Here is a 12,156-nt window from a genome sequence, read left to right as displayed (position 1 = left end):
CTAGAGGTTAAGTTTCTGAAATAATTAAAATAAAAACGTTTGTTCAATAAAGGCAATATGTTCCTTATGTTATATAAAAGGGGCTTTTAAATTATATTTAGAGACATAATTATGTTAGCTGGCCTGATTAACCCAGTGGATAACACACGCACACAAAAAAAAAGTTGGCATTCAAATTCCTTCTCGAGTATGAATGCTTGTGATTGTTTGTGGGAAATGTTCATCGCCCATTGTGAGACTAAGGCCCAACTTATAAGATTTGGAGTGAAAAGTTCCAGATTTTAAATTTATTAAACAATAAATGAATAAAAAACCCTTGGTCCACTTACTACACTAATGCCCCGGTCTATATTTCGTGGAGGAGAGTCAAAAAATTATTTTGAGGCATCTGATGAAGTCAGAACTCTTCCATGAAACGTGTGTGTGTACCAAAGTTGAATGAAATGTTAATGCCTAATGGAATAAGTGTTTATGGACAAGCTTAGCAATTGCTAAGCTTGTCCATAAACTTGTCTATCCAGCTCGGTATCATATGGATTTGAAAATTCTATATTTAAATATCATAGTATAAATATACAATATTCGATAGATAATGACATATCAAAAATAGTGAAAGTTACAGAACAAGCATCAACTGAGTTTATACTAATAGAGTTGACTGAAAAGTGTGATTAAACATAGCTGCTGATCGCATTTGTCAGCGGATCACAACATTTAAGAAAAGGAATTATGTCATCATATATTAAAAACAAGGCATGTTTAAAAATATCATTACCGGCATGATTTCACAAAGAACAAGACCTGCAGAATTATCAAAATGGATTAATTCAATTCTTAACGTCATTAAGACGAGTAGGCTTTCAAAAAAAATAATAAATAACGAATCTCTGGAACAAAAAACGTTGCAATGAACTAAATCTTTAGAATATGGAGGCGGCTGTATATCCCATTTCACCCAAAAATGTGCGGTTGAATTAATTATAATGCATTGGTTCAGATTCGATTAAAAATGAACAAGGTATGGAACACTTCGAATCTCTTCGGCGATCACATTAAAAATCTCAATTGCCCACTATTTCGGTTTTGTCATTTTTCCATATAGTAATTTCAATTCACTAACCGTTTTGCGAATTTTAAGAGAAACAGAATATAAACCTGTTGCTTTTAATGACACTAAGAAAGAAATGTTTCATTTCTTTCTTAGTGTCATTAAATTTCTTTTTATCAATTCCTATAATAAAAAAGCATATACGTATTCAAAGTGAATATGTGAAGTGCTAACTGTGTGACAAGTACGAAACAGGAATGTTGAAAAAAGCATTGTTTTAAAGAACCTGTCTAGGAATCCTTGAAGCACAAGTTCTATTTGTGACGATGCATGCTTTACAAGGTATTGGGTAATGCCGGAAACATTACCAAATTTATCTTGACAGGAAAAATCTAGAAAGAGGAACATTAACAAAATGTCTTATAAATTTCTCAAAATGACTAAAAGAATAAAGACCAACCTCTCAAAGAGCAGCCGTCTTTGCTGATGAACTAAAATTCCAACAGTTCATTGATATGAGTTGCCTATCAAACTAAATTACAATCACGTGTAGTCAACATCTTTATGAAACCATTGAAATCTTATAGTTCTTGCATTAGCTAAGCATCTACATACATTCTCCGAATTCTAAATTCGATTCTCATAGAGTACATTAAGCACTATACGAACGAAAATTAAAATCTGTGATTAAGTAACTGTGCCTTTCTCATGCTCAAATACGAAACACGGCGTGAACTTTTGAAAGTATCAGTAGGTAATTTCTGTAACTATAACATGTAGTACATATATAACAAAAAACTCCGAAAATACTGTGAATAATTTAAGCATACTTATCCGTACAAAAATAACATTTATTTTCCTAGTTCACCACAACAAATAACGGGCATTGATTAGTGGTGTAATATACGAATGAAGTAATAGCGAAACTTTTTTTTGTGTAGTGTGACGACCGTTCACTGCGGTATTGAGTTTTAGAACAGCATAACTTCAAATCGCGCACAATTTCGAAGAATAAGTAAACATGGAAGTTTTTCTTTTTTTCTTTCCCACTCTTCCCGTTTTGGAAATGCCAGATTCGGGAAGTGATTTATAACTAAAGAAATGAATTCACTTCAAATGTTTTCCCGCCCATTCCTCCTACATTTAATATCGTTCTGTTAATAAGTTAAAAACCACTAAAGGAATTATCACTTACTTATTTAAAGTGAGGCGTGTTAAGTCAATTTCAGCACATCCCATGTAGTCATCTTGCAAAGCAAAATCGTAGTCGTAAACACGCAGATACAATGGCTGGAAGACGTCATCTATTGGCAGGGTGAAGTACTCGTCCCAAAAAGGGTCCAGTGTCTTTGGTACCGTACGACTTTTATAAAGCTGTTTTCCTCCCATTTTGAATTTTACGTATGGGTCACTGGTTCCTACGAGTAAAGAAATAAAATTATATAATCTTAATTACAGTGCGTCTTATATCTTAGTCTTATAACTGCATACTTCTCAGAATTGCAATGCTTCATTAGACTAATTATTAGATTATTAACTTAGTAATCCGTTTGATAATGCTATTATGCTACTACTAATTTGATAATGCTAATAATCAGTTTAAATACAACTACGATCCCACCTATGGTCAACCAAATATGCAAACAAGAACTCGCTAACGTTCACAAAACTGAGCACATGCTCACAAATTTCAATTCTTTAAATCTTACATGATATCTTATTTGTTGTCGCCATGTTATCTTAATTTTTTTTGTAAGTCTGCGTCTTGATATTATTACACTGACACATTTAGTGCCCAAGACTCATTGTGGACGATCTAACGCCCACAATGAGTCTTGGGAAGAATCACACTCAAATAATGCCGGTGATACATCTTACTCATTCACCGATGAACCCACTCACTCTCAACCATAATCTACTCGCTCACCAATAGCATGAGAAAATGATGCTTTCCCTCCCACCCCAGTTCATTGAATGATTCCTTCTCTTTTCCCACCAAGAACTGAAAAATGTCTCCGATATTATATATAACCCTCTAACAACTTTTTCGGGTAGCAAATGCGTTTTCGCCACATTTGCTACCCGTATATATGACCCTTGAATTCAATCGAATCTTTATCCACTCTCACCTCCAAATCCCTCGCTTCCTACACTTCTTGCAATATATTTGGAATGTATTTTCATTAATCTAATATACTGCAGTCCATTTCATTGTTCTGAAATGCAAAACTTAACACTTGTCAATAGACAAGTGTAAAGTTTTGAAAACGCATTCTTCTGCTCACTAGGAAAGTGTTTATAGGAAATTGATAATTATAAAATGTATTCCATTCATTTATAAGTCCGTTTCACTGTCCTAGGTGAACCTATGGGATCAAGTTTACTCAGTATACCTTTATCAATTACATCTCGGTATGGTTTCCTTAGCATATTCAGGCTATGAAAATCCTCTTGGAGTAATGTTATCAGTTATGAAAAATAACTTTTCAACTTAGCGTCAAATGCAAACAAAAATGGTCTCTAAACCAGATGCTAATATCAATGTATAAATTACACAACAATAGCCACAACATAAAATCCCGTGGAAGCTCACAACCTTCCCCATACACAACACGTTGATACCTTTTACTTAACCGCCTCCAATCCATGTTATCAATCTACTATCGATCTCTATCCCATGCAATTTAACTCATTTATCGTGCGGTCCTTTATCAAATGCCTTCGCAAAATCAAGAAATATTGCAGTGTAAAAAACTATAAAAGTGTAGCATAAATATATAAAAATTACTAAAGCAAGACCTTCTTTTAACAAATCCATGTTGACCATCCGAGAGATTCTCTCAAATTAATTGTATTCTAATCTTGGCCAATTTCTCCATGACCTTCACTATGGTTCCGAAAAAAACAAATTTGTGTTTATAGTGGTACCACATTAGCCTCTTTTTTTTTCACTCCTCCGGGACCTTTTCTGTTGCAAGACTTTAATTAAACAACCAATTCACAAGTACATTTAACTCCTTAGCATATCCACTTGAAATGTGTGGCGACACCCTTTAATGTAATCCTATCCTTTATTCACATCAAGGTTACTCATCATTAAGTACTTCCTGCATTCATCTATGTTCGTGGTATTATCGTCTTCCGTCGATATCAATCCGATATGAAACTGCTTTCTATTCCAGAAAAACAGAATTATATATAGAAATAGTTTCCTAACTTAGTAGGTATCTGAATACGGATGAATACAATCGGATTCCAAAAATTGAGAACTACGAACGTTGAAACAGGATGAAGATCAATTGGACGCATGAGGAAGAAATGGAAGGAAATTAATGTCACCTTACCAAGTTACTTGACAAATATATTGTGCAGCAGGCATTGTGGGTGAAGTTACTGTAAATGAATTGCGAAAATTTATTGGTCTTGAAAGTGCCATTTGAAAGAAAAATTTGTCGTGATTTTTGCAGCAAAAAATACATTCAAACATCCACTATATGAGTAAATTTAGTTTCAATGATATTCAATGATAAAAGATGTGGAACTGTATTTCAGTTATTTATAATTCATTCAAATTAGAAGGGAAAAAATCTCCCATCATGAACAGATATGGCGAAAATCTTAATTCCACTCAACGATGCAAATGGAAAACTAAAAGTATAAAAACACTAAGGAAAATTTTACGCCTTCTATTTAAATAAAACTGAAAGTTTGATTGTTAAAAGTATAAAAACAGACATCATGAAAGCCTATTTACTGGCCAAATAACTGTTTATTAATAATTCTATTTCCTCAGTCCGCCTCCACAAGTTTTCTGATTTCCTTTACCTTCATTAGTGTTTCAGATGCAGGTAATGTTCCTGTTACCTCCAATATTAGGAGTTATTACAGTTCAAACATCATTTCACAACCATAATTAAGTTTGTGAGGTCCCGCACAAGAGATGATTTCAATTAGATAGGAAAACGTCCAGAGAAGATGATTTAGCATTCATAATTAATGACTGTGCATTAAAAATGAGGTCACCTATAATCAACCAATTTTGAAAAAAAAAATACAATTTTGTGAAAATTAAGCATTCTGAGCAACATTGACAACCATTATCCAGTTTCAATTTGGTACACACTTCCATATTATTCTGTAAAACATCATTGATGTCAAAGAGCATTAACTTTTTTCCGAAAACCAGATAAGATTTCCCAGCAAATCTGGTATAATTCATATATTTGACCCAATTTAAAAAAAAGAAATCCAGTCCTTAAGCAAGATGACCGTATGCTTTCCAAAAAAATCCATACAACTGTTTAACGTATTTCATGATGTACTCTCCTAACCTAATGAATTATCTAAGACTGATGCGATTTCATTTGTCCATATAACGCAAACGTTAAACAAAATGACACCTCCATTAGATAAGAATGAAAACTATACAACATGCGCGATTCACTAGTCATCGCATGAAGGTACTCAATTTCTAGGAATTGATCAAATGCCACTAGCCGTCCATTTCCCGAGATCATTGAAGATAATATCCGCTTCGCCTTCTATTAAAATTAGCTTCTCGACAGAATGGGAAGAGTTTGATGCAGATACGTGTCGAGCTTTACAAGAACGTTGTTTTTTCTTGTAAGTTTTTGAAGTAGTGTTAAGTATCTGTCTTTACCTGTCATATCAAAAACAGCGATCTTAGTATAACAATAAAAAATATTCTATTTGAAAAACTCATCTTACTGGATGCATGGATTTTTATTAGGAGAGCGGAAACGCTATCCACTAAACCCAAACGAACAGATCAGTTTAAACAGAAAACTCAAAACACCCACAAATTACTTTGTAGAATGAAACGTTAAGTTTTGAAAAGGAATGCTGCTTTAAGTGAATTGGGTGTTCTCATTCTTGAATTATGAATGGGAAAGTAAGAAGATCGGCAGTTGGAAATTACTATCATGCAGCGGATATGACAGATACCTCAATTTAACAAATCTTGTTTGAAAATGGACAAGGAGGAAATATGCGAAGTTTGTCGACATGGTTGGTTGCGCCGGTAACGTGTCCACTCTCCTAAGGGCCATGGTTCTCAGTGACACTAATATGGATGCCTGTGAATGTTTTCAGAAGGTATATGATTTTCGTCGTCTGGAGTGATACCTCTTTGCTTACTGAAATCAGGGAGTAGCTTGAAAACGTTCCTTTTAATTTGATTATCTAACCATTAACAAGCTCGCAGTATTAATATATACTAGTTTAAGATATTTCTTGGATGGGCGTATATATTTTCGAAGAGTTAACAGTAAAAGCTACGTTATCCAGCAGCATTAAGGTCTGTTTTAAGAATTAAAGGTCATTATATTACCAATGTAAGAATCAGGAACAAAGAGTCGGAAGTAGATGAGGTTCCGTGTGTTGCTAAAAGCCTAAATTCAAACACTTAACTACGGTGCCAGTAAGAAATCGAAGAAAATAACAAATCTGAGTTGCAGTGGTTTGATTTGTTGGAGAGGAAAGGGTCTGAAATGATACCAACATAATACAAAATTACCGGTTTTGAAAAAAGTCATAATAGTATTGTTTATCCGCAGTTCCACTGCATTCTATACACTAGTGAAATATGCGGAAACGCAAACCTATTATTTAGCGTGTAATACCCGTTACTCTACGATTACAAATACAATTTTTTGCTTTCTACTTCTATCCAAAAACAAGAAAAGAAAAATCGAAGCAATATAGTATCTCCAGTTTATTCACACTTCTAGTCATTGCCATAAGATCAAAATAAATACCAAAAACACATACAATAGAATAATCAGAGAAGCTCAATTCAATATGAAAGCCAGGAAAGCTGAAGCTCAGCTTTATGAGGAATGAGTAAAGATTAACTGTGACATCAAGAAAATTGACATACTTTGGGATAAACACCTATACTTTCTTATTATATTTGTATAACGTATATTGAGTCACTGAGTATAATTCTTGATTAGCATTTCAGTTTATGAGGAACACAACTGATCGCTAAACTAGTTTATCCTTTGAGAAGTAAAAATGCACTGGTTTCATATTCAGTATTGCAAATTGTAAGTAGATTATGACAAAATGCAGTTTGGTTTATCTACCGCAGTGAATGAAAATTAAAATTCAATTAAAATTACTCCTCCCGTAAGTGTAAAAGATAAAGGCCATTATATAGCTTAAGATAATGTGAATAATATAGATTAATAACTGCACATACTAAGTGCGATAGTGAATGATACGAGGCTTGCGTTCGAAATCTTTTCGTTAAGCTGACTGCCACTTTTGCAGTTACCTTGAATGAAGTAAAATACTCGACGCTAGACTTTACTTCTTTGATCAGTTTTTTTTATCCCATTTAAGATATTTATCTAAATAAAAACTAAATAAAAACGAAGTCTTTCAAACTATTTATTAATGAATTACATTTAATTTCAGGATGCTTCAACTAAATGTGCTTGTCCTAACACTTAATATTCGTATAATAGACATTTCTTAGATGAACTAAAAACAAACTTACCACAAGAATCTCTAGCTATTAAGTCCTTTCCATGTTTCAAATGAACTTCGAGGTGAAAGAATGCATATTGACGTAGGGCTCCTTCTCTTTCTCTTGCCAAGGCACTTTCCTATAGATACAATAGGAACTTAAACCGAAATTGGTTTTCAAGAGGTTTTATAATACCAGTAATAGAAAATAAATACTTAAGATTTTTTTTACAAAAAAACTGAAAATCTTTAGTCAAGAACGAAATAAAATAGTTCAAAATAAAATATTTCAACTACAAGATGTGTTATAATTTGATGATAATGATCATTTGAATTCTACCTGTAACGTTTGAACTTATACTTGACAAAAACCCCGTAATTCTGAGTAAGCTTTGCACCTGTAAAGGCTGCTCGACTGCATTGATAGTTTTACACGCATCACGCGGATCTACGATGGAAAAACTTTTAGTAGAAAAATTCATTTTTGATTGTACTGGAAATTCTGAACAGTCAACACTGGTTTGTCATCTAAATTATAGAATAGTCCTGTTTTTTTCGTTTGGTGAAAAATTTCAATGAAAAGTGGCAATTCGAAAAGACGCTACCTATATTCAATTGTAATATGGGGATTTGCCCTCCAGTAACTTACTTTAGTAGGTATAGTATATTCACAGGGATTTTATTTACAAGTACAGGGAAGCCATATAAATCATGATTTTGATATAAAAATAAAGCAGTTTAAATGCGAGTATAATTCAACATTTGATAGTTCACAGCTGCTTAGGAGTGGGTTCATTAATACAGCTGCCTGGTTGAATGGTTTTCTTCACTTTATAGAAGTGTTTTTCCAACATTTTACTGCGACACAAAAATATTTGATCACGATATGAATGATTCAATGCTCAAAAACCAAATAACAGCTGACTTTGATATCCGTTTATGCAAAGTGGATAGCACATATCGGAGATTCACTAACAGATTACCAGATCTCCACTATACTTCTGTCATGCACTAGGAAAACTCTGGCAAGAAAGAACAAGATAATGTGGAGGGAAAGGGGGGGGGTTCTGAAGAAGAAAAAATGGCCGAAGCTTGTCATCTACTGCTGAATTTAAATTTCGCTTCGCTCTCTTTCATTACGTTAGGATGAAAAATTCTTCAGCCGATTGTTTATTTACATTATTCGGTTTGACACTATCGCTCCTGCTTAGTTCTGAACTTAAGATTTTATCTCCAGATTATATAACTCAGAAATGATACTAATAAACGATTATATAGCTTACATCACCAATACATAGTACAAGAATAATGAAATTTAATTTTGAAGAACAGAAATTTTTTAGCGGCTCTTATATTAAAGGAATAGACAAGTAAAAAAAAAACATGCTAAAATATTTCTTTTAGTTTAATGACCAACGGAGAAAAGTCATGATTAATTGCGTGTCATTTGCTAACATCAATATTTCTACAGATATACCATACAATTTCGTTACTTTCCGTGGTAAGGTATTATAAATATGGATCTGTGTGAATGAGTATACACAGTGACAAACTAACAATGGAATCCCTCACGATCCATTGGTATTTATTATATACCACCTTGACGATGGCGTGTTTTGGCCTTTATGGTCCCCCCCCCCATTCCTATCGAGTTCACCCTAGAGCGAACTTGATAACGAAATTCATATAGATGAATTTTTCCTCGCGTAATAGAACATTGAAAAATTGTCTATATTGAAAAACATTTTAGCGAGTAATAATAGCAAGCCTGCAATTGGTCCGTGGTTTTTAGGATATTTGTATACACTTAAAAATCGTAAATGACCATACTTTCAAGAAGTCAAGCCTCCTCACAGGATACTAGTTGGTTGTGGAATTAAGGTGCCGAAGAAACTATGGCCACTGTATTATGTTAATAGCGAGAGTTTGCCTGTTCTGTAGGAAAAAACTCTTACTCACCTAAGGATGAAAATAAAGTAGAACGTTAAGTTAAAGGGGAGATGGTAAATCCCGTTTTATTTTATTGCCGGGTACGAAACTCGGATCGAAAGCCATCGAATCCATAGAGTTTCATGCCGAAAAAACTATCGGCGAGCCGAGCCCAAGTGATCACTTGGGTAGTACAACACCAGGGCAACTCCAAGCAAAGGTGGAGCAGGCTCCGTCACTAACCTTAATATTCTCTCATAATGTAAAACACAGCTCCTAAGAGATGTATATATACTGTTTTACATTATGAGAAGAGGTCACTACCGAGACCGGTTTCAATCTTTTTTGAGGTCTCATCTGTGAGTAGGTAGACCTCAAAAAAGATTGAAACCGGTCAAAAGGATCATCGATACTGACTGAGCTGTATTAGTCAAAACTACTTTCTTCACCTAAGCTCAAGCTTTCCATACCCGACACATAGAGATACTTGACAATGAAGCCCAACGATCAAAAATATCACCACTATGCAAAACAAACCCAATGTATTTAGCGAGTTCTTCCTCCTTATATTTCGATCATATTACCCTTTTCTTCCGATCTATTCGATTCTGCGGATCACTTTGGTCAATCTTCATAACTTGCTCTTAAACCGTGATATGAAAACCTTCGTTACCTGATTCACATCTACTGCTGTGTACATAGATGTTCTCCTGAGATCTGTGCCTATAAGAACATACGTAATCTGATCAATGCTTTATACAGTGAAATAATTAGCGATTTCTCTCTCAATGTTCTTTAGTTCAGGAGTTACATGTCAGAAAAAATAACTCACAAGAGCATCAAAGATTTGTTGAACGCTTTCCTTGGCTCTTTTAATACAGCGAGCAGAGTTTAAGTATGAATCTTATAGAGTAACGTTGTCTATGCAAAACGTTTTCAACGTAATTGAATTGCGCTGTTGAAAAGAAGGCACATCACTAAGACGTCACACGCAAAGCATTTTAAGTTACTATGCTAAGGCCCATTCGCTTCACTGTTAATTAGTAATTAACACAATTCTGCGTGGGAACACTTAAGTTCGATTCATAGATCGAACTCTGCTTATCAAACCTATCCTATTTATAGCTTCCTACTTGGCTGTCACTAACCTAACGAGACAGCCAAGGTCGAAGGATAATATAACATTGTTAATTAGTGCAGTACACTAATGAATATACAGTATATCATTAGTATTCGAACGAATGAATGTAACTGCATTAATTTCAAATTTAATACACAAAATATGCAAATTTTAAACATGAATATCGGTACTTGGTGGTAATGAAGTAATTTGCGAGTGGTTCACATCTGGACTTAATGTCAGCAGAATTATATGCGATATATCTAGTTATAAAACAAGCTCTTTCACACACAGTATAGTACAGTAAAGCAAATATAAAAAATTACGTGTGCATTAGCCATTGCAGAGCAGGATGTTGTAGCGCGAGTTGTGCAGCAGTTCGATTGTCCCGCCAATGTAGGATAACTTAGTTCGTATTTTGAAGAAGCAACTAATACTGAAACCAGTGTATTATGATTGTTAACTGCTTGTTTTCCTGCCGGTTTCATTCAAACCAGCCAGAAAATGAATGAATGAGATTATATTCCGTTCAGCTTATCTATTTTCCATCGTAATATCTGCGATGGAATACATGGAAGACAACCTAAACGGATGTGCATCACGGGAAAATGATCGCTTGATGTTATATTTTACTTCCTATTTAAAAAAGCGAGAAGGATGGTGAACAAGGTGTTAGGCCGATGGCAGTAAATGTTCGAGGAGACACTGTGGAAGAAGGTGTTATTTCCAGTGTTGGTGGGGGGATGGGAAAGAGGGATAAGCTATTGTTGTCAAGAATGCGTGCCCTAAAACTCTTACCCTGGTGTGTGTGTGTGCGCTCCCTTTTTCCACCGTACTGTTGCCTTTAAGTTCCCCATAAGAGTAGAGGGGTGATAACTGCCAAATGAAGATATTTCCTAGGATGACCTTTCTAAGGTCATCCTAGGAAATATCTTCATTAGGAGGTAGACAGATGGAGCCAACTCTGTAATAAGAGATTCTACTGCTTATGTTAGTATTAAGTGGAACTTATTGGAAAAGCGTATGGTTGCTAAAAGGATGACAATTCTTCGATGGGGCAGGTCTATCCTCTATAATGTCCTTACTGATAGAGGTATACAGTAATGTAGGATCCTGACCAGGTTTCAACACCGACAATTTCTGCAAGTGGACCTTAATGTCATTCATATTTTGGCAGTCAGTCATAATTAGAGACTGTGGAGATTGGAGACGATGGAGAGTTGGGACATGCGTGTTTTTGACACTTCATGCTGTCTTCTCAGCATAAGTGACTTTCCACTAGATGTGGTACATTCTTCTAGGCCTTGATCGTTTGAATCTCCATTTCATACTTCCATCTTTCGCATGCTCGGAAATACGCTGGATGTTCTCCCGTGTAATTACCGTATTTGGGTATGCCGAACTTTTAATCTTCATTCTCTTTACTACCATATCTGCAGATGGCAGAGTAACGACAGGCAGTCTGACCCCATGCCGTATTTCTGATATTTGAAGCGAATGGTTGGTGCAAAAGGTTCGGAATATCGAGATTAACACGGTAACCGAGATTCCGTGATTTCACCGATGT

General features: G+C 34.8%; 1 protein-coding gene across 5 annotated transcripts in view; it reads right to left on the bottom strand.

Moving 5' to 3' along the window:
• The window catches only part of Mctp (multiple C2 domain and transmembrane region protein), a 642,744-nt gene that overhangs the window by 338,177 nt on the left and 292,411 nt on the right, over window positions 1-12,156 (bottom strand). For all 5 annotated transcript variants that reach the window (XM_090402333.1, XM_090402331.1, XM_090402329.1 and 2 more), the window contains 2 exons: window positions 7,572-7,680; window positions 2,244-2,466 (listed from right to left, as the gene is read on the bottom strand). In XM_090402333.1, the coding sequence (XP_090258459.1) occupies window positions 2,244-2,466; window positions 7,572-7,680 (332 nt within the window). The remainder of the gene's footprint in view (window positions 1-2,243; window positions 2,467-7,571; window positions 7,681-12,156) is intronic.

The sequence above is a fragment of the Typopeltis vanoorti genome, chromosome 13 (genome assembly GCF_054136105.1).
Source record: "Typopeltis vanoorti isolate ZY-2024b chromosome 13, IOZ_Tvanoo_1.0, whole genome shotgun sequence".
NCBI lineage: Eukaryota > Metazoa > Arthropoda > Arachnida > Uropygi > Thelyphonidae > Typopeltis > Typopeltis vanoorti.
The sequence above is the reverse complement of the archived record's forward strand: the minus strand, read 5'-3'. Positions and strand labels throughout refer to the sequence as shown.